At 36.9% G+C, this 26,572-nt stretch overlaps 1 protein-coding gene across 6 annotated transcripts in view; it reads left to right on the forward strand.

The window, feature by feature from the left end:
• triob (trio Rho guanine nucleotide exchange factor b) overlaps positions 1-26,572 on the forward strand; it is a 146,324-nt gene that overhangs the window by 30,686 nt on the left and 89,066 nt on the right. The window contains exon 1 of one of the 6 annotated variants that reach the window (XM_038275787.1): positions 11,816-11,861. The exons of the other annotated variants lie outside the window; for them this stretch is intronic. Coding sequence (XP_038131715.1) covers positions 11,831-11,861 — 31 coding nt within the window. The 5' untranslated portion in view covers positions 11,816-11,830. Of the gene's footprint in view, positions 1-11,815; positions 11,862-26,572 lie in introns of those variants that run through there. 6 annotated transcript variants of the gene reach the window in all.

A 26,572-nucleotide genomic window follows, 5' to 3' on the forward strand; every position in this document is an offset into this window, starting at 1 on the left:
CGACAGAAGACATCCAGGCCGAGATCATACCTACTCCCCCTCCCTCCCCTTCCCCCACTTACAGAGTGCAAACCCGTGAGGGGGTAAGCACTTGCCATAGGTGTTAATGTCCATGCCCCCCCCAGCCCAGCAGGCCCCGAGGCACCCCGGCACACCAGAGGCCGTGGCAGCAGGGACAGACAGCCAGGCGTACACCGGCCCAGAACCCAAGCAGCACTCCCCACAGAACCCGAACCCCCACCGGGGACCCCGCCCAAGGGCAATGCGCCCCAGGGATCCCAGGCCCAAGGAGCCACCCCAGACCCACCCCGCAGTAGGGCCGGGCAATGCCCAAAAACCCCCGGCACCGGCGCCAGCACCCCCCACCCCGACCCCGGCCCCCCAACGACTCCCCCCCGACACCGGTCCCACAGCACCAATCCGAAGAAGAAGAAAGCCACACAACACAGCTAAGCGCAAATCCCGAGCCCCACTCCAAGCCCCGATCCCCCCGCCCACACACCCCCTCCCACACAAAAAAAAAAAAAAAAAAATTATAATATTCTCCCCCTCACCGGAGAAGAACGGCCGCAAACAAGCCAGTGCCCAACACCCACCGCCACACCACGAGGACCCCTCCACCCAGATGCTCCTCCCCAGAAAAGTCAACATGCCTGCCCTCCCAGGAGACAGGCAAGCCCACCGAACAGGAATCCCCCCGGCAGCGCACCGCCGGCATGCGGGGGCCCGAGCAGCCCCAACAGAAACAACACCGGAAGGCCGACAAGGACGAACCGACGGCACCAACCAAGCCCCCAGGCGGACTCCCCCACCCAAAAACTCAACGAAACCACCCCGCCCCCACCGACCACAGCAAACACAGCCGCAAGGCAAATTCTTTTAGATATCATTAATCAGTCTAAAGGGTTAGTTTGGTTCCTTTAAAGTGTCATTCATACAGTTGGCTAATAGATATAGCTGTCATTTTAGTTTATTTTCAACTTTATTTAAAATTATCTTACGGTATCTCTGGGTGCTTGATCAACAGATGTTTAACTCATCACTTTTAAGAGAACAATCTTAAGTTTGTCATCGTTCTGTAGGGAAAACAACTTTTTGTGTCAGTGAAAATCAGCTGATGTTTGGTTCTCAATGATTAGAATGAAAGGATAAGAAATGTTCAGAATTCAGCCTCTTGATGGACCTAAATCTGTCTGATGAGTACCATCACAGTGACATGGACTGTGTCCAAACATCCGCCCTAACCACTAAATCCCTCAATCAATATATATAGCGGAGACTATATAGTGGACTTTATAGTGAACTCAGTTAACTTACCGTTCGGACAGATGATCACTACTTTTTACCCACCTTTGGTCACGTAACTCCTCCTCCACTGCGCCATTTTTATTATTAGTTGCCACTGTCGGGTAGCCAAAGCCTATAGCGACAGCGGACCGCTTTGACAGCAAATTGCAAGGAGAGCTCCCCGAACAAAGCATTCCGGGATATACCTGCTCTAGGGTTGTCACGATACTAAACTTTTCAACTCGATACCGATACTAAGGAAAATATTCGATACTCGATACCATTTTCGATACCATAAGGATAAAATTTCAACAGAAATATTTTGATTAATAATTAAAATACAATAAATAAATAAATACAATAAACAATAAGAACAACATTTTGAGGTTGTTTGCTGTGCACAGTATTTAGCAAGCTTCATAAAAAACTTACAAAATTAAAATTAAGTTTTCCTTACTTGGCTATGCTTTGCACACATAACAATGAACCTAGCCAAACCGGTTAAGAAGCAAAAATAATTCTCAGTAGCTGCAACTGTTACAAAAAAAGTCTGAAACTGAAAAGTGCACAGAATTATTCAATCACAGTGTTCAGAAAGTGCATTTTCCTCTATTCTGCACTTTAGATACATGACTGTTTAGGTGCGACTGGTACTCGATACTTTTGAAAATGAGTATTGTATCCGGATACAACATTTCAGTATCAATACTTTTTTGAGTATCGATACTTTTGACAACCCTAACCTGCTCATCTAGTAAACATGGATGATCACTTTTCAAGGTGCATTGTGGGGAATTTTTAGTCCACTACTTTTTCATCCACTACACATTCGGACACTCATTTAAAATTGCATAATCACAATATAGTGCCCTATATAGTGATTAGGATGGGCATTCGGAGACAGCCATGGACATTATTCGGCTCACAAGCTGTAATTTTTTTATTGATAAAAGTATTTAATAACTGTGGAAGTAATATTACAACCTTTGAATTTAGGAAATCTAACTTTACGTTATTTTGAGTTCCTAAAATCAGAACGCTCCCCCCCCCCCCCCCCCCTGCAATGGCATTGCGCCCCCCCAAGGGGGCGCGCCCCACACTTTGGGAACCACTGGGTTAGATTATCCAACTAGCTCATGACCATCACAATTTAAACTTTTCTAAAAAGCTCTGTTTTAACAAAGACCCTCTGAATAAAATCTTATTGAAGTGCCTCCATGGCATCAGATAGCAACTATGACCTTATATGGTGTCATCTTGTAAACCTGCAGGATACTCAGGCTATAAAAACACCAAATCATTTTCTCATAGGTCCGTCCTGTGGTCATAAACAGGACAGTTAAGTGGCTTGTATTGGGATTTATGCACATAGATCTTCTCAAATAAAACAAAGTCTAATTTTCAGATTTTGATTTTTTTTTTCATTTTAATCTCCTTTGCACTTTGGACATCTTCCATAATAAGTTTAATTTAGGTTTTCACTAATCCATGTTCGTCCAACTGGCATACAGGGACAGAATATATTTGAGTTGGCATCCAGATAACACAGATTCAGTCTATCCAAATTCATGTCTTGTTGGATTTAGAGATTTTGATGCAGAAGAGCGTCACGCTGAGCCGACTGTATCCCATGTAAAACTAGTAAAACTACTAGTCTGTATTTGACCTGATGCTTTTCCAACTAGGCCATCCAGGGATGAAAAGAAGATTGGTTCTTATTGACAGCTTTGTCAATTATTGCCCATTGCCAGATTTGAATAAATGCTAATGTGAAATGATTTGAACATGCCATATAAATCCTATTCACATCTCTTTAACCATAATAATGATCTTAACTGCAATATAATCACCCGGTTCAGTGCAGAACCACTGTATTTGAGCGTTTGTGTGGAGCTAAGGCAGAGGTTCACTAGTAGCTGATGTTGATATCGATGCGCTGCTTATTGATGCCTTTTTTCTATTTCCTTTTCAATTACTGCAAACACAGTTAAGTAGCTGTCATATTAAGTGTGAATAAAACAGACTGCCTTGATGATCTCAGTGTACAGCAACAGGAAATAAATGGAATTGTCTGGGAACACAGACAAATAATTTAATTCGGTTCAGTTTATTTATATAGCACCAATTTACAACATGTGTAATCTGGAGGCACTTTATTTTCCTTGAAAATTGATGAGGTGAATTCTAAACATGAAGATCTCTCTTTTTATTAATTATTGCACTTTCCTAGTAGGTTAATAATTGGCAGATACTTTTAAATGAGTTTTCTGTTGTGATTGTTACAGTACACTCGTTTCAAATAACTTGACCCTGGTATTTCCTGTTCTTTAATTTATTGCAGTTTTAATAACAGTTAACTCGGTTTAAGAAGTCTTTTTAGGCTTATCATTTAGCCACAGCTCTGTGATTTCTTTCCTCTAGATATAAGATTCCTGTTAATATAAAATAATTCATACTTCTGTTGATATAATTTTTTGTCTTCAGAATTAGTTTTGATCTTGAATTCCCACCTTTAAAAAATCAAAACTGTAATAGATGGTAATCAAAATTTTCTCCAAAGAGAATGAAATTTATTACTTTCCCTGGTCTCTCATGCTGCATTTACACTCAGCGTTAACTCATAGAACTTTTTAAAGTCTTCATAGCACCAAACATTCCTGCATGTTGTCTTGTAACAACTAGGGTTGCAACTAGTGATTATTTTGCTATTCGTTTAATCTTTTGATTAGTTTTTCGATTAATCAATTAATAATCGAATAGCAAAGGGTTCCTTGAAGAAGATTTTTTTTACAGGATTAAATCAGGTGAAACTAAAACATCTCTTAATAGAGCATATTGAAAGAAGAATAATTATGTTTTTATTATAATACAACATGTTAATACATTTTTTTAAGCAATTTTGGTATAATTATTGTTCTAAGTGGGTCGCTCTGTCAGCTAAAGGCATGTTTTGGAGTCTCTTTATTCCAGGTAAAGATTAATCGCTTACTAAAGTATATGCTGATTATTTCAATGATTGATTACGGTAATCAGATTAAATGTTTAATCTCTAGTTAAAATTGTGAAGTGTGAAGACAGAGATGTATTTTTGTGTTTGCTTTAGTTTTTTATTAGCAATTTGCTACAAAGGAAAACTTAACAAACGCGGAATACATCTGTATTCTAAAAACGATAAAGATACATTTCAAAATGCAAATTTATAAAATATGTAGGGAACACAGCGAATATGTGAGAGGCAATGATGAAACTAAAAGTCTTAATTTTCTTTGTGCCATGCAAAATTTTATAAGGAATGGAAAAGTAGCACAGCAGCTCCCCTACCTATCTTAAAACTTGGTGGAGGCAGTATGATGCTGTAGGAGTGCTTTGTATTGTTTGTTTGTTGTGCCATGATAAATAAGCTGGTCAGAGTGGCTTGAAGATGGATGGAGCTAAGCACGGGGCAACCGGGGCAGAGACCCCAAAAGACTTGATCGCATTGAGATAATGTTGCATAACACACAGATCCTTCCCATGCTACTCTATGGAGCTTAAGCTGTTTTGTTATAAAAAAGGCTGGTCAAAAATATTGGTTTGCAAGGATATAAAAAAATATTTGTCACCACAATCATCGTCACAACAGTGCACTTTTTGGATATTTAAATGTGAAAGACAAAAACAACGAAACATTTGCTTCCATTTGTACCAGTTTTAAATTGTTTGTGTTGGTTTAAATCCTATATATATATGAATAAAAAAATATTTAGGTTTATGGTTTAATAAAAAATTGTGAAACAAGAGGTATAGATGCTTTTGGAGGAGATAAATGATAGTTTTCACTTTTCTCATGTTCCTGGGTATTTCTATGCTGCATCCTACAATGACAGGAGTTCTTAAAGTGCATATGTTTTGTTGAGAACACTTTATAAAATCGCAAAGGCCCCCTCCATACTCCTGGCTTGCATATGGATTTACAGACTAAGCATGCTTAGAGTAAACAGTTGGACTGATGCTCTGGATCACAGTCCAAGATAATCTCCCACAGTAGCCAAGTGGCAGTTCAGTCAGGATGATTCTGATCTCTTGCTGTACTAAAGGGATATAAACATGCCTGGAGTGGTGAATTAGATGAGAATTTACCCTCCTGGCTGAAAGGGAAGATACATTTTGGAGCACTGAGGTAAAGACTGAGAAGTCTCTTGTGCTCTGCTCTTGTCTTGTCTCCACCATATGTTTCTGTTCAGTTTAATTCACCAGTGAGCTCAAGTCTCTCAACCCGGCCTACACTGAGCTCACTGTGTGGTTCTTATTGAGCTGGGCTTGAATGCTAACCATGTGCACCGCGGGTGGACAAGCAGCCAGGCATGCTCCCTCAGTCTGTCTCTCTCTCTCTCTCTCTCTTGCACTCACACACTCAGCTAAGCAGTTGAGGAAGCGGTTTCCTCTAAGCTCACTGGATTTTTTTTTTTAACCCCCCCTGCAGATGTCTGGATGCTGAAGACTATTCCCCTTGGTGTGTGTTTGCTGTTGTGCTTTTTTAATGACAATTAGAGTCTTTTTTTATTTGTGAAATACTAGATTTTAGTATTTTACTAATTTAATCGTCTTTTGTTATGTCTTTGAGTTCAGTTATTTTAGATAATAGTACACAGTTACAATAGTGAGGTTATAAAAATTACACATGTCTGTTAGGCTGTTTCTGGCTGATAGATTTTAGGTTTTCTTCAAGGTCTGACTTGCAGGTTTCGACTGATTCTTTTTTTTTTTTTATGAAACCACGCATGGACTTTTTGTAATAGGGTATAGCACTTAATCTGTCTGAAAATAAGGAAATTACAATATATTATGCATCAAATTGTTTATCTAAAGTGGGTTGATCCAATGGGAGGTTTTATTTAGATGTTTTTTATGTGTTGGAAATACAATCCTTGACCTGTCTGTCACAGATCAGGGGTCTGATTAGGCTGGGCGATATGGCTTAAAACCTTATTACAATGTTTTGTGGTACTATCTTGATAACGCTGAAATTGAAAACCATCGTTGTTCATCCATTGAAGTCATTCTTATTTGACTTATTGATTGCTGTAGCTTTGAATCCATGCTACAGCAATCATCACCCCACAATCACTTCTATTGAGAAAATACACAGATTTAAAATAGGCTCCTTTAGGACGCCAGTTACAGAAAGAAGCATGATTTAGAAAGTGTATTTCTTAAATGTTCTTCAACTTTTCCAATGCATCAATAGGAAAATGAAAAAATAAAATAACATTTCTAATTCACCCATTTTTTGAGGTTTTTAATAACTGCTAATAAAAAAAATTATTGTTTAGACAGTAAACCAAAATTGTTATTATGACTACAAATTTATCATGATAGCAATAAACTCTAGATAAATGCCCACCCAAGGTCTGATCTACTCACAAAGTGAGGCCTGAAACTTGAGTATGCACATTTTAGAGAAAAGGGAAAAATGCAAACTGTTTTGTGGTACTATCTTGATAACGCTGAAATTGAAAACCATATTTGTTCATCCATTGAAGTCGTTCTTATTTGACTTATTGATTGCTGTAGCTTTGAATGCATGCTACAGCATTCATCACCCCACAATCACAAACACTTCTATTGAGAAAATACACACATTTAAAATAGGCTCCTTTAGGACACCAGTTACAGAAAGAAGCATGATCTAGAAACTAAATTTCTTAAATATTCTTAAAATTTTCCAATGCATTAATGGAAAAAAAAGAAAGGAAAAAAAAATGAAAATCCCATATCAAATTCAACCATTAATTTAACTACTGTGCAATATAATTTTTTTTCCATCAATTCTCTTCCCAATTTGTACCACAGATCAATACATTCATTTTCAAGTCATTTGGCATTCACACTGATTGCTGTAAACATTTTTTTATAGCACTGTGACGCCTGTGCATAATGGATGCTGCTTTATCAGCCAATCAGACTCTCTAGTCTAGTTCATCGTTACCTGAACAACCAGCTGATTAGGGATCAGTATTGCAGACCTGCTGGACCAAAGCCATCAATGAGCGCTGCTCCAACATAAAAAAAAAACCCAGTAGGGTTGGGCGGGTGCACGGTACTAAAGGAATCAAAATAATTAAAGATAACCTGTCATTCCAAGGTGTATATGGATCTTATTCAGGCTGCAGCTATTAGAATTACTATTAGCAGTTATTAAAAATCTAAGATAATCCACAAATCTATAGAGAAACATCTAAAGTCAATAGGATGTTTTTCTTGTTTTAAACCTTATAGATAGCTGATTTGGGAGCTGATCCAGATTTTTTGTCTATTTTTATTTTGATAAGTAATTGCAGCTGTTAACAACTCTGTGGTTCCTTGCAGCCGGCTTTCAGCAGCCTAAAATACTCCACAGGTGTTTAACATATCAACATTTATTTATTTCTATCTAAAGTGACTTTTAGCTGAGAAATTACATGCAGTGCTAAGAGCAATACTGCCTGCTGTCTTGGATGTCCTTGTTAATCTGATTGGTCCGTAGCCAACATAACTCAGTTTACAAATCATAAAACTCTCTTTTATTTTTAACTGCTCTACTGTGGCTACCAAACATATTCCTTTCTATTTAAGCCTCAGTTAAACTAAATATATTTAGCTCTCTCTTCTGTCTCTCTGCTTTTTGCTGATGACTGTTAGATTTACATGACCTGCTTTTTTCAGTAAAAGCTTAGATCGCTTGAAGGACAATAAAACAAAACAAGGCCTGAACTTTTTAGATTTCAGCAAAAATACACAATATGTAATAGTATTTTGCACCAAGTCTCCACCATGATTTTTAAATTAGTCTCCCTCACGACAAAGCAGTTGTAAGATCCTGCTTTTATTATTGTTAGTTTTATTAATTTATTACTGTATTGGGCTTTATTTAAAAGGATTCAGGTATTCCTCTCTTGTCTTTAGCCGTTTCAAGTGCTGCCATTAACAAATACTTCAGGAATTGATTAATTTGATTTTAAGTCTGTGATTAAATGATTAATCAGACAAAAAACCAAAAGCAAAAAGACGCAACCACTCATGAATGTGAAGGATGAGGTAGCAGCGCAGCACTGTGAGGGATATTCATTTCCTCCCGCTCTCACATCCTCTGACCCACAAAGAGCAACAGCATGAGTTTCTGAATCTCTAGATTAATTATGGAAAGCAGAAATGCCTCAAAAGGTCCAGAACCTGAAACAGATCCATTCTGTGCACACAGAACAGTCACACCAGAACCATCACACCAATGCATCTGTTGTCAGCAATACAAAACTTTGACTGTGGGCTGAAGTTTAACCTTGATTATTTTAAATTAATTCACCTTTTTTTCTAGTCCTTATTTATATATTCTTGCTCTTGTAATGCAATTTTATAGCTTAACAGCATGTCCAGCACTGGAAAACTTCATAAAAAAAAAGTTGGCATGGCATGTTATGACATAGCATGGCATGGCATAGCATGGTATATTTGGACTTTCTTTAGTCTAGTTGGATGTAAGCCCCATTTTTATTTTTCAGGGTTAATTTTTTCAAAGAAAAATGAAATCATCTCCATATAAGATAAAAAAGGAATGTTTATTTTGTAACACTTAGTACCACAAATATCCATATTAAGGAAATTACTGGTCTGGTGACCTGCAGGTGCCTTCAACTTTATGATTTTGGGTCTCATGGCAAAAGGTTTGAACATCACTGATCAATTCTTTATATATTATATACATCAAGTTATGATATATAACATCAATATTATATACATTATTTGATATATATATATATATATATATTATATGCATCAAATAAGATCCGGATCTTGAAGACATCTCCACCAAAGGTCATAATTTGAATTCACCATTGGTGTCATTTTCTCTCTGAGTAACATTCAGATCATCCACACACAAACAAGTGCTTTAGATGTTTAAATACTCTGCCGTCTGCTAATAAGCTCCATCTGCTGTGAACTGAATTTTCCCCTGAAGTCATGTAGAGTTTCTCTTCAGTCAACATCACATTCTATCTTTGCATCTCAGTGTGCTCTTTCTGTAAGATCTGACACCAATCTTATGGTCCTATTCTATTATTGATGGGCTATAGACAGCCTTTTGACAAATGAAGGTTAGTGTGGCAGTGTAATTCATTGCCATCTGCCTTCCCCCCAAGCCTTTGTATCATCTCTTTTTCCCACATCATCATCATTATCTTTGTCCTCTATCTCTAAGATCATGTTCTTCATCTTGGGAGCACTGATGCATCGAAAAGCAAAGTTCCTATCTCTCCTGCGTCCAATCACCATCAGCCTCTCCTATGCGGATCAGCCAATCGCTCCGAGGAGCAGGACTGACAGCGGAGGGGCTGAGAGTCATGGACAGGGTGAAGGGGGGATGTGATGTGTACGTGTGCTGGCTAGCTGCTCCTTGACTGGAGGAATATAAAAGAAGCTTGCCTGTACCCAAAATGAGGAAATGTCACTGTAATGCCAGATCAACGCTATTTGAGGATTAACCTGGAGGTTTTCATTGCTTTGCTGCAAAATGAAAACTGATTCTTTTTATATATTCATATAAGCAAATAGAAAAGATGCTTTCTATGCATATGTGCAAATTGGACCAATGATTTGGATTTTGTAAACTATTTTTCTGGTTTTCGGCTAAAGCAGCAATCTGCTTTAAAATATCCCACATTTTAATTTAAAAACATATGCACATCAGCTGCATCTGATGCTGGCTTTTTCTTCCTGTTTATCTGGCTTTTTACAATTTGGTGTCTTACTCTGAAACGGCTACTTTGGGAGGATTTAAAAATGTTCTCCTTTTTTTTTTCCTTAGAAGTGTACAGGTGCTGGTCATAAAATTAGAATATCATGAAAAAGTTGATTGATTTCAGTAATTCCATTTAAAAAGTGAAACTTGTATATTATATTCATACATTACATACAAACTCATATATTTCAGATGTTTATTTTGTTTAATTTTGATGATTACAAATGACAACAAATGAAAATCTCAAATTCATCATATCAGAAAATTAGAATATTGTGAAAAGGTTCAAAATTGATGGCCCCTGGTGCCACACTCTAATCAGCTAATTAACTCAAACCACCTGCAAAAGCCTTTAAATGGTCTTTCGGTCTAGTTCTATAGGCTACACAATCATGGGGAAGACTGCTGACTTGACAGTTGTCCAAAAGACGACCATCGACACCTTGCACAAGGAGGGCAAGACACAAAAGGTCATCGCTAAAGAGGCTGGCTGTTCACAGAGCTCAGTGTCCAAGCACATTAATAGAGAGGCGAAGGGAAGGAAAAGATGTGGTCGAAAAAAGTGTACAAGCAAGAGAGATAACCGCACCCTGGAGAGGATTGTGAAACAAAACCCATTCAAAAATGTGGGGGAGATTCACAAAGAGTGGACTGCAGCTGGAGTGAGTGCTTCAAGAACCACCACACACAGACGTATGAAAGACATGGGTTTCTGCTGTCGCATTCCTTGTGTCAAGCCACTCTTGAACCACAGACAGCGTCAGAAGCGTCTTGCCTGGGCTAAAGAGAAACAGGACTGGACTGCTGGTGAGTGGTCCAAAGTCATGTTCTCTGATGAAAGTAAATTTTGCATTTCCTTTGGAAATCAAGGTCCCAGAGTCTGGAGGAAAAGAAGAGAGGCACTTCATCCACGTTGCTTGAAGTCCAGTGTAAAGTTTCCACAGTCAGTGATGGTTTGGGGTGCCATGTCATCTGCTGGTGTTGGTCCATTGTGTTTTCTGAGGTCCAGGGTCAACGCAGCCACATACCAGGAAGTTTTAGAGCACTTCATGCTTCCTGCAGCTGACCAACTTTTTGGAGATGCAGATTTCATTTTCCAACAGGACTTGGCACCTGCACACAGTGCCAAAGCTACCAGTACCTGGTTGAAGGACCATGGTATCCCTGTTCTTAATTGGCCAGCAAACTCTCCTGACCTTAACCCCATAGAAAATCTATGGGGTATTGTGAAGAAGAAGATGCAATACACCAGACCCAACAATTCAGAAGAGCTAAAAGCCACTATTAGAGCAACCTGGGCTATCCTAACACCTGAGCAGTGCCACAGACTGATCGACTCCATGCCACGCTGCATTGCTGCAGTAATACAGGCCAAAGGAGGCCCAACTAAATACTTAGTGCTGTACATGCTCATACTTTTCATGTTCATACTTTTCAGTTGGCCAACATTTCTATAAATCCTTTGTTTTTATTGGTCTTCAGTAATATTCTAATTTTCTGATATGATGAATTTGAGATTTTCATTTGTTGTCATTTGTAATCATCAAAATTAAACAAAATAAACATCTGAAATATATGAGTTTGTATGTAATGTATGAATATAATATACAAGTTTCACTTTTTAAATGGAATTACTGAAATCAATCTACTTTTTCATGATATTCTAATTTTATGACCAGCACCTGTACTTGATCAGGGAAAGCCTGTTTATGGAAGGCATCCCTCTTTTGCTGCTGTGCACTTCTTGTCTTTGACCGTTTGAGTGGTTTAAGGGAGTAAACAGAAGACATGTCCACCCACATTCTGTCTGCTCTCCCCTGTAAGTATGATGTGATTCTTACAAAGCTGGGGTTTGTTATTCGGGAGTGTTCAGTGTCCCACAGAAAAATAAAATCAGATTAAGGTTGTTTTGTTTTTGTAAACATGTTTGGAGGTAAAAGCAACACTCTGTACTCAGATTTCAGAGGTCCTCCAGCTATTAAACCCATCTGACTCATGTGGTCTCACCTCCTTTTCTGCTATATGTGTGTTTACATGGAAGGGGATAAAAACATCCAAGATTTAAGACACAAGGTCTATGAAGTGGTTAGGATTTGGTTCACACATAAAAGGCTATATACTCTGCTTGTCTTGTCATGTTTTCTTAAAATGAAATGTTAACCAAAGTCAAAGATTAAAGAATAAAGATCTGACGGTTAGAAAATGAAGTTGGAGTCTAGACCTAAAACATATTATATAAAACTGAAGTGCTTTAAAGCTCCCCAACGTACAGTATGTTTATCTGAACAGGATCCAGATGCTAAAGGAACATCTGGTTAAAGGGCAAATGTCTGCTGTTTAAAGTTTAACTCTAAATGCTTTTAATATTACCCATTTGCTATATATATTTTTCTAGATTATTATTCATTTAGCTTTTCGAGTCTAATCAGAAAAGAAATAAACTCTGAAGTAAAGTTTAGTGATCCTTATTCATTACATTTTTAAGCCTTTCACCAGAGTAAATTTCCATAGATCAGTAATAGAAATACAAGATTTTTTTTTTTTTATCTTGGAAGCTGTAGCACTTTGAAACCACTGACTCTTTGATTAAAGAAGCAAAGGTTCACTTCTTAGTTTAAGCTCACATGGAAATTTTCAATAGGCTTCACATATTGGTCCAGTTGATTTCTTTGTTTTACAAATGTTTTGATTTTTGCTTTTATTTTTCTTCTATTTTATCATGTATATCTAAATGTAAAGCACTTTGAATTGTCCATGTACTGAATCGTGCTATACAAATAAAATTGCCTTGCCCTACCTATAGTTTCTGAAAATTCCGTAATATATCCTATGATGATGCTTTTAAAAACCCTGATTGGCCATTTCAAAGTTTTTGGGCTATTTAGCTGCAGTTTGGTCATTTATAGCAAAGGAGTTGGTAAGCAAACAGGATAAGAGGCTTTAAGACATTATACTGTGAAATTCGTTAACAAAATATGGTTTATCTATTTAGTAGATAAACTTCAGAAGTGAATGATCAAGATCCAAGAGTATTTTTCATTTTATCTCTTTTAAAACATATTATTTATGTCTTGAGAGTGACACCCTGTGTTTCATGATATAGTGAATAAATATGTGATTTACAAATATCAACAATTAAATGCAAAAGAAAGACTATTTTTTTTAGATTTAGATTTTTTTTAAAGTAATAGATAAGACTTGTTAAACATTTTGTTTTACTTTATTTAGAAACCATGATTCTGTGGTATTTTAACAGACTGTTATGCTTTCAGAACCACATAGTGACCTCAGTCTATTTAAAAAAGAAGTTTGTTTCTGTTTAGATTTTTGGGATTTAGATTTTCTATTGGTGTTTGACAATATGTTATAAAGTTATTATTTTTTTCTTTTTTTGCCAGAATAACAATGTAAAAGTGTTATTAGGTTATAATCCTGCAATTTTTCAGGCCGCCTTGATTTAACCACTCAGGATGTGATGCAGACAACAACAGGACATGCGACATGGATGCACACTGTATCCTGTGCATGTGTAGTGAGGGTGGAGTCCAGGTTCCGTTATAGACCCCTGTTGTATTAAGCGCCAAAAGTTTTGGCTCTGATAGTTTATCTGTGTCTTTCCCCCTCTGTTTTCATTCCTTTTGGGATGGTTAGAGGATGGGACTTCCAGGAACCAGGATTAGGATAGGATTAGCTTTGGAGCTTCTCAAGTGCATTAATTAGTATAAAATATTTCCCACTGTAGGAATGAGGCTGTAACTCATCTGCAAAATTGAAAAACATACATTTGCCAGAGTAGCTGACCGTTCCTCTAGTTCCTCTAGTTCGGCTCAGTGGATTCTAATTGTGTGTGCGGAGGAAAACCATTCTTTTATTCCTGGCTTCTCTGAATGACCGCTGGCCCCTCTAAGGGAGTATTTGTACAAACATGCACGTGGTTACTTGTGCATATCAGTCAGAGGTTCCATCGGATAGCCTCATAACGGGCTGTTTTTATGAACCAGTTGTTTTTAGAGCTGTGTCAACAGTGGAGTGCTTACCTCCTGACATGGAAACAAGCTTTACATGTGTAGCTTGGTGTCTGCTGTGCGTTTACTCAGCATGAAATTGGTCTTTGTTATAGACAAGTCTAGTGCAAAACTATTCACAACACAATAGAGGGACATGGAGGGAAGTCGAAAATCAGGAAATGGCCAAAGAAGTTTATTTAGAAGGGCAAGCAACATGAGGAGGGGTAAAAAATAGAACCTGAGAGCAGCAGAGAGAGCATTTGTTGGCTCAGTAACAAGTTCATATAACTGGAGCTCTTAAATATAATGACCATGGATGCTCTCACACAGAAATTCACACAGACAAGCTTTATTAGACAGCTCCTTTTGCACGCTGTCATCCTCTGTGGCCAAGCTCTACTGCTGGGCTCCTAAACATGGTTGCCAGCTTTCAGCTAACTTGTAATCCTGCAGTCACACACCAAACTGATTTACTTTTAACCTGATAAAGAGCAAATATGAAGTAAAGTTAAAGTATAATAACTATTTTCTATTAATGCGACATTTCCATTCTTGTTCCAGACTAAAAAGTTAGTAGGATTAATTAAACCTGTAATAAGAGCTCCCAAATGAGCTTGATATACTTCAAATACTTGCAAAGTGCAGTAGAAGCTTTTCTTTTTAAAAATATTTTTGCGTTTCTACTGACTGTTAGTCCCACAATGGTCCTGCTCTACACATTCGCCAGATTGTTTCGCCTTGTACGTATATGGTCCAATGCTGTTAAGTCACAAGCATGTTTAATTTTGTTGTTTTTCTCTTTTTTTCTTCTGTACATTTTTATTTCTTCTCCCCACAAAGTTTAGTAACACACCAAATAACCAAAGCATGCCTTCTCCTTTTTTGTCCTGGTTATAAAGTGTCAATTGGTGTTTTCTGGCTTATTGCTAATCGGCTGCTTATTGGTTGTTTCCACAGCCGTACAAAGCATCCTATGCTCTGCTTCACTGATGAGTTGATGCACTTCAGCTGGCTGCTCAGTGAGTTTATATTGCATACTGTGTAGGGCAGACAGATACCCATGGATGCTCTGCCCTGAAAAAGGCTTTTATTCCCTCTGCATAGTCAGAGTCTCTCATTAAGCCTTTCTGCAGCAGAAACACTGTACATCATTGCTCGGACGCTGTGTTTGAGGTGACAGTAAGGCCTATTGTTTGACTGCTAAGAACGTCATTGTCCTGTCAGTAATATTCATCAAGCTCTCATTTTTGTTACAAGTAAAGCTTAGAGGGCAGTAGAAGGTATTTCATTTCATAGTTTTTTTTGTGTGGATTATTTTAGACTTAAGAAAAATCTGTCATCTTTTTTGTTGTTGCAGTCTTTTAGTAGCTGGGGACAAAATGTCTACTGAAAGTGGAATACTGACTTGAAAACTTTAAGTTTCCTGACTAGTAGTCAATATGTCATCTTTTGCATATGAAACATGGTATTTACCAACATAGTGAACTCTTTATTTATCCTTCTGTATGGTTTTCTTGTTGATTTGCTCTTTCAATCAATAAGATATAAAGAATGCCATGTTATTAGAAAATCCTACTTTTTTTTTAAATGCATATTGAATATTTAAGTTAAGGATATCATTCCTTACTCTATTTGTTGAAAAAAAAAAGGAGAGATAATTCTTTATTTCTAAACTATGTTTGCAGATCATTGTTCTCATGTCATTTACTGTTCCAATGAGCTGGCCTTATTTTACACCCGCTCATATGTATCTGCATGCTTACCCTGTCTCACTTTCTAAGAGGTGAAAATCCGTCCCAGTTATTTATTCCAACACGATCGGGCATGACATTCACAACCTGGCCTTTTGTAATACACATACAGCTGTGTGATCTCACTGTCACATGAGGCTGCAGGCTGCCAGCTTGTATTGCTCTGACATAATATAAGACAGCCATCACTGAAGTGTGATGTGTCTGTTTCACCTTCAGTGCTTTTTTGAAACTGTCTGTAGCTCTGCAAAGCTAGAGTACTTGTAGTTAGCCGTTGAAGCCATTAGAAGAACAACATTTGGAACATCGTCTGAAGTGTGGGTTCCCATCGATAACCCGGAACATGGCTGCTCTGACCTTGTTGTTCCGTTTGCACTACATGGGATTTCTCAGGGACAGGAAGGGAAGGCTGACCATGCTGTCTACTAACAAACCTGGTAGGTGATATCAGAAAAGGCTTCGTGGATGTACTGAAAATATAAATGTAAAACATTTATTCTTTAGATACTTTATGTGTTTTAAGCTATCTTACTTAATTACAACCTCTGGCCTCCCTTTATCCTCAGCAATTTATGGTATTTACTGCTATATTCTCAGTTTCTTGGTGAGTTGTTTAATGTCAACTAAAAACTGCTTGGGACATAGCTGAAAAAGGAAATAGGGTTAAAATATTGAAAATATGGCATTCAAGTTCACTTAATTTAATAGTAAGATTCAGTTTTAAAGAGGTGATCAAACAGACCTTTTTGTGGAGGCAGAGGCGACATTGCACCATGTGTATGTGATTAAAAGATATGACATGCAATGCTTGATTAAATAGGAATTTGATATTTGATATCCCAAGAAAATACACTGGTGATGCAACGTTTATCATAGTTTTTAACATAGCTAGCATCATTTACTCCTTATATTTCTTCAAAATAAAACAAAGTGTCAACTCACGGTCCATTAATACTCCTTGCTTTCCTCTGCAAAGCATAACCTCTGAACCCAAGAAGTGTTTCATTATTGTTATAAAAATATTCCAGTGTTTTCACTGTATTAAAATATCTGCACTGATCTGACAGGTGTTTTGTAGCTTTTATTGTCATCACAAATATCTCCAAAAATGGCCGTACTGAACATACTTAAACATCACCCTGTATCAAATCTTCCTACCCAATAAATGAATAGTAAGACTCACACATGTTAAGTGCGCACTATAGTGCGGCTCCAGATGTTAAAATTATGCATCGTTTCATTTTTCAGTTAGTCTGTTTACTTTCACACCAGCCTTTTCTCACTCTGGACCAAAAGCCGCAGTACTAAGAACGTTTTCATGTCTTGAAAACAAATCAGTTGAAATCTGGAGGCGCTGCAGCTAAAAAAGTGATCAGAGATAAATAAAAAAATCTCTTATGATGGAGACTAAGGTCTGGCGGTTATTATTAGCTCTCACCTTTTCTTCTATATAGGTTGCATGTACAACTGTTGGCAAACGATAGTGTTTGAAACAGAAGCGTTAAAATGATATGTTGATGCATTGAAGGCACTGAATGACAATACCTGCCTGATTCAGGAGGAGGCTCAGACGTATCCTCCTTAGCATGAGCACTGAGATAATGTCAAAGTGTTTTTTTGATGTGAGAAGTAGGAGGAGAATTTTCACTTTTCAGTTTCACCGTTTTTTGGGGGGGGGGTTTTTTGCGGTCCACTTCTCAGCGAGCAAAGCCCCTTTCTCTTAACATTTGTCTGAAAATAACAAATGTTTCTGTTTGTGACGGTCTTTCTACCAGACACCGTATTTCTTATGAGATCCAAGTTTCCATCTTTCTTCAGTAGTTTGTCTATCATGAAAACTTTCCAGGCAACCTTCAATGCTGAGGTGATTACAGGAGCCCTTTTAGCTGAAACTTGTTGAATTTACCTGGTAGTAGGGGCGGGTCAGATTACGGTTGTATTCAGACATCAACTAGTGCACACCAGAGTTAATCTAGAACTGAAACAAGACCACATCTTCATGCCGCCCTAGTTGGGTCCTCATCAGAATCCAATTATGCTTTCACATTGAACCAAACAGGACAAAGTTTAGGTTCTAAATTAAGATCGGCTAATGCTGCATGTGTGAAACACCCTTAATTGTAGGTCTAACATTACAGCTTCTCTACAACTTAATATCATCATCCCTGTTTAATACATTATTGATGTTATTTTTTTTTATTTGAGAGTAAAAAACAAATCATTATATACTACAAACACTTTAAAATGTAAATAACTTCATTATTTGCCCACTCGGCACAGTTACAGCATGTAAGTATTAGAGAAATTACAATAAATTATTTTTAAAGCTGGTTTTACTCACTAATCCAACAGCAACTACTGTTTTACAGCTTATACTTTGTTTTTTTTTCTGCCAGTAAATGGGGAGAGGAGTAGCACTTAAATTCAATACAGCGCCTGATAGTAAATCTCATTTTGGGGAGGGGTTTGTGACATCAGGGAGACACAGCGAAGAAAAGCCTTTTGGAAGTGGCAAAAAGGAGCTGGCAGCCCCTTTAGCCTTCTGTAGCTCACTGGGTGGGAGGGCGTTGACCAGTATATGGCAAAGCCAACTGTTTGGTTGCCTTAGTGCCATAAAGCGAGATGTACGATGGAAATGCTAGAATTAGAAGATGGGACTGCAAACATCTGTAGGATGTAGGTTAGTCTGTTGTTGATTGGGCATGTTTATGGAGGGTTTATGTGTACAATGGCACTGCTGGACAACCACAGCTGGCAGTATGCCCAGGCGGGGAAAGCCTTAATCAGACTATCAGGTAGGGGTTTTTTTCAACTTTATTTTCTGTAGCAGAAGAAATGAGCAGAGAAACTATGCATGGAATTTTCAAAAAAGTATTCAGTATCTTTCAGTTCCATTGACTGCTTTTGCAGGTTGCCCAGTTTTTCTTTGACCTTTGAAGGCTGTAGGAGAGATGCAAGAAGAAACCCACAGATGAAATAATAATAAAATATTTGCTTTATACAGTTTTCTCATTTGTCCTTTAAAATGTGTTTAGACCTTTGTAAAAAAAAAAAAATATCCCTCGTAGTGTATATGCCTATAGTGATAGCTTACTGTTATGATTATTTTAATTTTAAAGCTTTTTTTTTTTTTTTTTTTTTTAGGGAGCAATTACCTTCCGTGCAGCTTGTCGGAGCCATTCTGGCGTCTGCTTTTATGATGATTGCAGTCATGTAATCAGATTCGATTATTACAGTAAATGGAATTTACTTTTGAAGAAGCCAAAATTTTAAATGCAATTATAAAATCTCAGTATCAGGAGACATACATTATGAATAGAGAAAAAAAAATGACAGTTTACTTCAATTTCTTAGGGTTTTTAAACTAAAAATAAAAGTAGGATTATTATGTAAATAAATGTTTAATAAAACATACATGAAAATTAAATTACAATTTTTTTTTTTATTTATTCTATACATGTAAATATATATGCCACTCATTAAAATAGTATGATGCAGTTTCAATTTTATTTATAATAACTGGTTTAACATAACATACAGTATATATACATTTCAGGCCAAACTATTTTACAGCTTTTCAACTCCTTATAATTGCAAAAGTCTCTCCTGTTTTGAGGATCAGTCACTGTCGTCTTCGTTAGAGCTTAAAGCAGATAAAATATTATTTTCAGAAGAGAAATGTATTTTTATATGGAAAATGTTACTACACCTTTGACATTATGGTGTGTCTTTACCAAATGATAAGGGAGAACTATAAAAAACAGCTTGTTTTAACAACACATTGTAAGCCTGTAAAGCTACAGCCTGCTATCCAGTGCTTCAGTATCAGGTGCAGCTGACTGAGACAGAGTTAACAGGACAGCTGGCCATAGTCTTAAGCACAGGTGTGACCCTGAAGTGCCAGTGAAGAAAGGTAAATAAGTCAGGAAGTTCATGCAACATCAAAATGGGTTTAGCTTCAACAAACTGTGATTTGGTAGCCAGAGGGTAGGAGATCATAGCTGGCGTTAAAATCCCTCTGCCCTTTAAAAAAAAAAAGAACTTGTAAAAAATGGATGCAGTTATCTGAGGAGATGTTTGCTCTTTGACAATGTGGGGAAAAATGTCTCTGACTGCTGCAAGAGGAGCAGCACAGAGGCCTCAGCTTAGGCTCTTTAATCATAGATCATGTCAGTCAAATAATGCTGCTATTGACAAAGGTGTCTGTCAAACGTCTGCCTGTTAAATGGTTTTGCAAACATTTGATTATTTTTTTATTTTATCCCAGGGCAAAGTGTTATTTTTTGTTGTTTGGTTGTTTTTAAGGCTAGATCAAGGATCTGTTACCTTTTAAACCCAAAAAGCTATTTAAAGCTGTAAATGTTATATTACTTTTAAATAAAACACAACTTGCTTTTGTTGAATATTTCCTTTAGAAAAATATTTATTTCTATTCTTAGCTTTTAAAGTAAATGAAAACATAAAAAGTTTCATGAAGATGAAGCAAACATTTTCTTCTATAAGGTAATATTTTAAGTAAAAAATAAAAAAATTAAAAGTTTTAAAAGCATATTTTTCATTATTTTAGTGACATTCTTTTGAGGAAATTCAATAAAACATTCTTTAAAAACGCTAAGATTTCTAATAGTTTTATAATACTACATTACATTACATCTTTATTTAATTTCAATCCACTATTAAGAGCCATTATAGAAGATCCAAAGAGCCAATTTTATAACCTGCATCCATATAATCTCCGTATCACCTAAATCCTGCTTCTTTGGTGTTGAAGATAGTTGTGCACCTGCAGTTTTTCCCAATTCCACATAGATATTTTTAAAAAAAATTCAGTGTTTCACTTGATTTCTTTCTTCTTCTTCCCATCATTTGATCAAAATCATTATCTTTTAGAAGTTCTGGTTGCATCTAAGAAAGTAAAACATTTCCAGGGGAAAAATCATATTGTCTTTTTAGAGCATTTAAACAGCCTATATCTGCTTTGAGTTAAATAGTGGGTAAAACTGTATTTTTTTCCCCCAGAAGGATGAGACTTGCTGTGGCTTTGTGAAGCAAAAGCAAAGAATACAAATAACTTTTCCCTGGGTCAGAACACATGATGTTTATTTTTTATTGGTTATTGATACATAAAGATAACTCTATGTTATCTGGGCTGTTCAATTTCCACTTTTTATCTTCCATAATTTTTTTGTTGTTGTTGTTGTTTATTTTTTAATAAGGAGCATAGAAGCTTCTTTTTTATTGGGGGTTGGGGGACTTTTTTCATTCAGCACTGGTTTTTGTAGAAGACGATAGTGCTGGCCACTGATGGAGTTGGTTACCAGTAGTGAGGTCGAGGGGAACTCTAAGAATTTTTATAGCCAAAGTATTTAGCAGAGTGAGGAGGGAATTGAATGACATGACAAACAAAAACAAATAAGAGGTCTGTAAACTGTCCACTGATTTTATTATTTGGAGCCAGTGATGTGCAAAAGCTACAGTGGAACAGATCATTTTAATAAAAGACCTAAAGCGCTTAAGATTTCTTAAGATGTACTCTAAAAAACGTATATGGAACTAAATTAGACAAGCAGTCGCTTGTTTTCTTAAGCATTGTGGATTTGAAAAAAGACTAAATTCAGGTTTTGTGTGGCACTGTGCTATTGTAAGAGCACAGATGTGACCACAGTGCTTCATTATAGACTTTAGAAACACTGACTGTGCCCTTCTCTGGTTTCACAGAAAGCTCAGTGAACTTATCATCACATGCACATTTACTGGCTTGCACGAGGCCGTGGATAGTGACCATTGTTTATGCTTTAATGCATCACTCTTACACTGTGGTGCTGCAGAGTTTATAGGTGGCCTAAAGACCTGCTCTGGCCTTCTTTTTTTAGGATGAGTTGCTCATTGACAGAGCTGTTAATCTGTGGGATCTCTATAAATGGAGAGCTGCATCATTCGCATCACCATGCCCAGGGTTAGGTCATTATATATTGCAGTGGAAGTTAGAAATGCAGGCAACATCTTGGTCAAGGGTTGTGTGCAGGGTATTTGTTTGACTATGACACTTTTTAGTTCTCGGAAACTGAAACATATTTTGAGTTTAAGCATTTATCCTGTTGATAACGGCATAATTTAACAAATAAGAGAATCTCATTGTAGGAAGATTTCTAAGCATTCAGCTTTTTGATTCTGTTTAATGCGGAGACTTTACTATATAAGGGCATTTTGCACAACTTAATAAAAAAACGGAATAAAATACAGATTCACTGAATAAAATAAAGCATTGTTTTATCTAGAGGTTTAATTCCACAGCTCGCATGCTGAGTATTTAAGCCCAGCATGAGAGCCTTACCACAAAAATTATGTTTTTTGTTTTCACCCTACTATATAACTTATTTATAGCCTTTTTCTCTTTTTCTTCAAATTTTTTTATTCTTTCTCTGCTTAGAGGTTAAGTTCAGGTCAAAGGGGCTGCGGTAAGAGCATAGTGTTATTTTTGCTGTAAGCCACACTGTAACAACAACAATATGAGAAACATGATGAAAGTTGAGCTGACCACAGTCCCCCGGCCCTCTGCCAGCCCTGGATGAAGGTCATGGAGTGGATGACAGTCTGCTAGTCAGGCCTTACTGTGGGAGCAGGACACAGAAAGACTGAAGAAACAAATGACATGAAAGACTGGTACTCTGAGAGATGGAAACTTAGAAATTTGGAATAAAACAAAATATCTTTGTTGTTGTAATCATCATGTTTCTCTTGGTGAAAAAAAATAAATAGATAAATATATATATATATATATATATATATATATATATATATATATATATATATATATATATATATATATATATATATATATATATATATATATATATATATTCCTCTGATCTTGGCTGATGCATAGTAATTACATATCATACATAATAGACTAAACATTTCCACAGCCCACAATATATTGAAGAAAGCCAGATGCTTAGGGTTAGTTTATTTAAAAAAATGTGTGTAAACTCAGATCAGACAGAGCTTTGGCTACTTTAGTTACCATGACATTTTCTTTATATTTTGTAGAAGTGCTATTTAAATCTGCTGACTAGGTTCAAACATTTTTGTTATCCTTCTACAAGCTTCTGAGAGTAATTTGCATGGAAAGTCACTCAGGTTCTCGAGTCCACTAGCATTGAAGGGATGACAGACTTGGCAACGGAGAGCAGTTTAATAAATTGTCCTCAGTTTTAAACAAACCTCCATGTGGGTTTATTCACTAAATGCTGAATCAGAAGGGAAGACTTGATGAGCCATTTCAAAAATGAGCATGTAAGGTTTTTTTTGGACGATACATACTGTGTTAGTAATTTATGGTTTGCATGTAATGAATACATTATGCATTTTATATAGAGTCATTATCTGTATCTGAAACAGGGGATTGAGTCCCAAGTGTAAAATATTGCAGAAAAAGGGATACACCTCGTGATAACAAATGCAAGATGTGGATTTTTTGCAAAATGACATCATCATAATCACCAATATGATAGGTATTCTGTGTCTTCCTTGACAAGTATAAGAGTCTACAAATGTTGCACTGAAGTAATCCTTAGTAATTTTCTAGTTGCACACAATAATATTGCAGTAGGGATTGTGGTTTGATGTGTTGTTAGCTCTGGAGTTATCCTTCATAAGCTGCTGGAATGTTATCATCCTTAGACTGAGATAGTTGGGACAGCAGCCAGACCAATTGCACTGTAGCATTTCTGCAGCTTTGTGTCGCAAGCTGAATATGCTCTGTTTTACCACAATAAAGACACAATCAGACTATAATTTCTCTGACTTGGAGGTTAAATGTTTTGAGCTAAACCATTGTACTCCTGAAGCATGCTGAGATGCAGAGATACATGATGTACACTATGTAGTCTATGAGCTAAAGGATCTGAATCGAAGTGATTGGGTCTGTGAACCGAGGTAGTGTGCTCCCACTCTGTGGAAAAACAGACTGAGCCTAAATTCTAACCAAGTCCAAGTATCACTTTTCAGTTCCTTATAATTAATAAACTACAATCTGTCAGGATGTGAAACCACTACTGTTCATCTCATGGGAAAATTTTATTTAGAACTAATAATGATATTAAGCTTAAAAAAATCAATCTGAAGTTATGCAGTACCTCACTGATATCCTTCCATTGTGGTTGGAAAATGATGTGTGGTTTTCAACATCTCTTACAAACACAATCTGAAAGTTTGGTGAACATTTTCATCTGGGCTTTGAGCCCAACTTTAATTGAAGCTGCAAGTCTCTAGGGAACATCTTTGCACATCTAGAGACTGAAATAAAGCCCATTTTGCATCTTTGAAATAGCTCAAGCTCAGATTGGATAGAAGGCATCTATTAAATCAATATACCAATTCTGTATTTGATTTAGGTCAGTAATTTGACAGCACCATGTCAACACATTAGTATGATTTAAACTAAACCATTTTTTTCAAGTCTTGGTTAGGGGTTTCTTAAAAACGTGAACCTCTGAATCATTTCCTCATCATAAGGCATTTTTGTAAGAACATGCCTTTCCTCTTGATGCTCACATCACATTTGGCTAAATTCTATGGATAAAACATTGTTATTGTTTTCTTAATAGTCACAATTTTGTGCTGCTTAGTGTTGGTATATTAGATAAATCTCTAGAAATCAATTTGTACTTTGTTGTGAAATTGTGACAAATTGCTTCTAGAGGTATATATATACTTTAGCAGTAAACTACAAACAATCTAATCTTTCTTAGGCTATATGACTTCACTGTTTCAAGCTTTGACTGAAGACAATAAAGGGTGAAAAACTGACATGTGCGGCAAAGGAAATTTTTTAAGCTTCGAAGACAACTAGGGCCAAGCAGGAGTATTAAAGTTGACTACGTTTTTCTTGTTTTTGCTGGTTTCTAAACATGTATTGCAAGCAGAACATACACAGTCATTTTAATATTAACAATTCTTGCACTGAATTCAAAATGAAGCTTAGCAATAAAAGGGATTAAACTAAGAATGAATTTTATATTTCTGCTGTGCATAATACAGGTTGTCTCTCTCTCTCATTTAAGCGGTAAATGCAGTAGCAGTGTACTCTTTTGCCTTGCAGATGCAGGCTGACAGAAGCTCACATTCAACAATATAAGTGATATACTGATTTTAATAATAATAATAATAATTCATTTTATTTTAGGCATGAAATAATTTTTATTACCATTTATTTATAGCCCAGGATGGACTGATAACGAAGAATAAAACTGCTATACTTTCTAAAATAGAAATGGTGGAGAATTTACTACATCTGCAGTAGACATAATCTAACACTAATATTTGCGCCATAGTGATGATGTGTTTGGGAAGTTTGTACTGTTGAAAAACAAACTGTGTGCAAATGTCTGAGATTTTACGCAAACAATGAGCTCAAGTTAAAATTAAATTGGTTAAATGTGAAAAAAGCGCCTTGGAATCAGCAAAACGTCGAGTCTATCATTAACTGGAAGTTGCTGGGACATCAGGATCACTGTTTAGTCTAAAGCCAGTTTCACTTCAACATACAACAACAATATGTACCTTCAAGCTAAACTTTTTGGCTTCCCATAGTGAGATAAAACCATTTCAAATATTTGTCCACAGTTACAAAAATTGTGTTTGGATATGTAAATGTTAAGTGGTAAGAACAAGCATGGTGTTGGTAATATCAGACTAATGTTCTGTCGCACCTAGTGGTGATCTGGTGTAAAAAGAAAAGCCAATCTCTAAGTTCTTCAGCTTCTCCTCAAATAAAGGGAAGGTGATAAGCTGAGACACATGGGCGTTTTCCAGCAGGGCAGTGATCCCCAGCACTCTGAAAAACGGGTTTAGGAATGGATAAAGCATGCAAGCTTGTCATGTGGCCCTTTTCTCAACCCTGTTAAAAATGTATGGAGTATATTTTAAAGCTTGGTCTGTACAGGGAAAACGCAAAGTTTAAATAGTCATTCGTGTTCTTTGCAGAAATGTTCAAATAGAATTACTCTGAAACCTTGTTGATTGCTAAGAGAGGCATGTAGTTGAGGTAAAGGACAGATTAGACCTCTGCAACCACACATATCAAATGTTGCTTAGGTCTGGTCGCAAATCAGTTCTGCTGGTATGCTTCTGAACCGTCGGTCTGGAATTTCTAGGGACGCACAGCAGTTTCCCGCCAAAGTGCAAGGGGGAGCCTATTCAAGAACTCACGAGAACTTCGACAGATTGTACTTCAGAACCTCCTCGATTAACCTTTCATCATAGGTGTCCATTGTATTTGTCGTTTTTAAAAATTGTCTTGGTTTTTAAAAATGGCGTGCCCCGGCACCGAATCGAGAAGGACGACCACACAGACAGCTGGAAAGGACCAACCACAGCTGCTTTTGTCTGCGCCTCTCTGCTTGAGGTCTGTGTGGGTTTGCGACCGTCCAATGCGTAGTCAGGATTTTTTTTTAGGTGCGCGACAACGGATGTAGAACCTCTGTGCGGGGGGGCGTGGTTGCACACAGAGACAGATTTGACGGTTACAAAGGCAATGCCTCAGAAACATAAATTGGCCTTAAGACTTGCTTACACTAATTTATCCAAATATCAGTGGAGGTATACGTACATCTTTTTGCCTTAATTTTAGTTTTGGACCCTGTACAATGATAGTTATGTTTTGCTTTTTGTGTGCTTTATATCAAATAAATCTTTAAACTTAAAAAATGAATATAAGATGTTATTAACACATGCTCTGTCAGAGTTTAATAGTGAAAACGTTTTTCTTT

This window comes from Cyprinodon tularosa, unplaced genomic scaffold (genome assembly GCF_016077235.1).
Source record: "Cyprinodon tularosa strain WSP-4 unplaced genomic scaffold, ASM1607723v1 ctg98, whole genome shotgun sequence".
In the NCBI taxonomy this organism is placed as follows: Eukaryota; Metazoa; Chordata; class Actinopteri; order Cyprinodontiformes; family Cyprinodontidae; genus Cyprinodon; species Cyprinodon tularosa.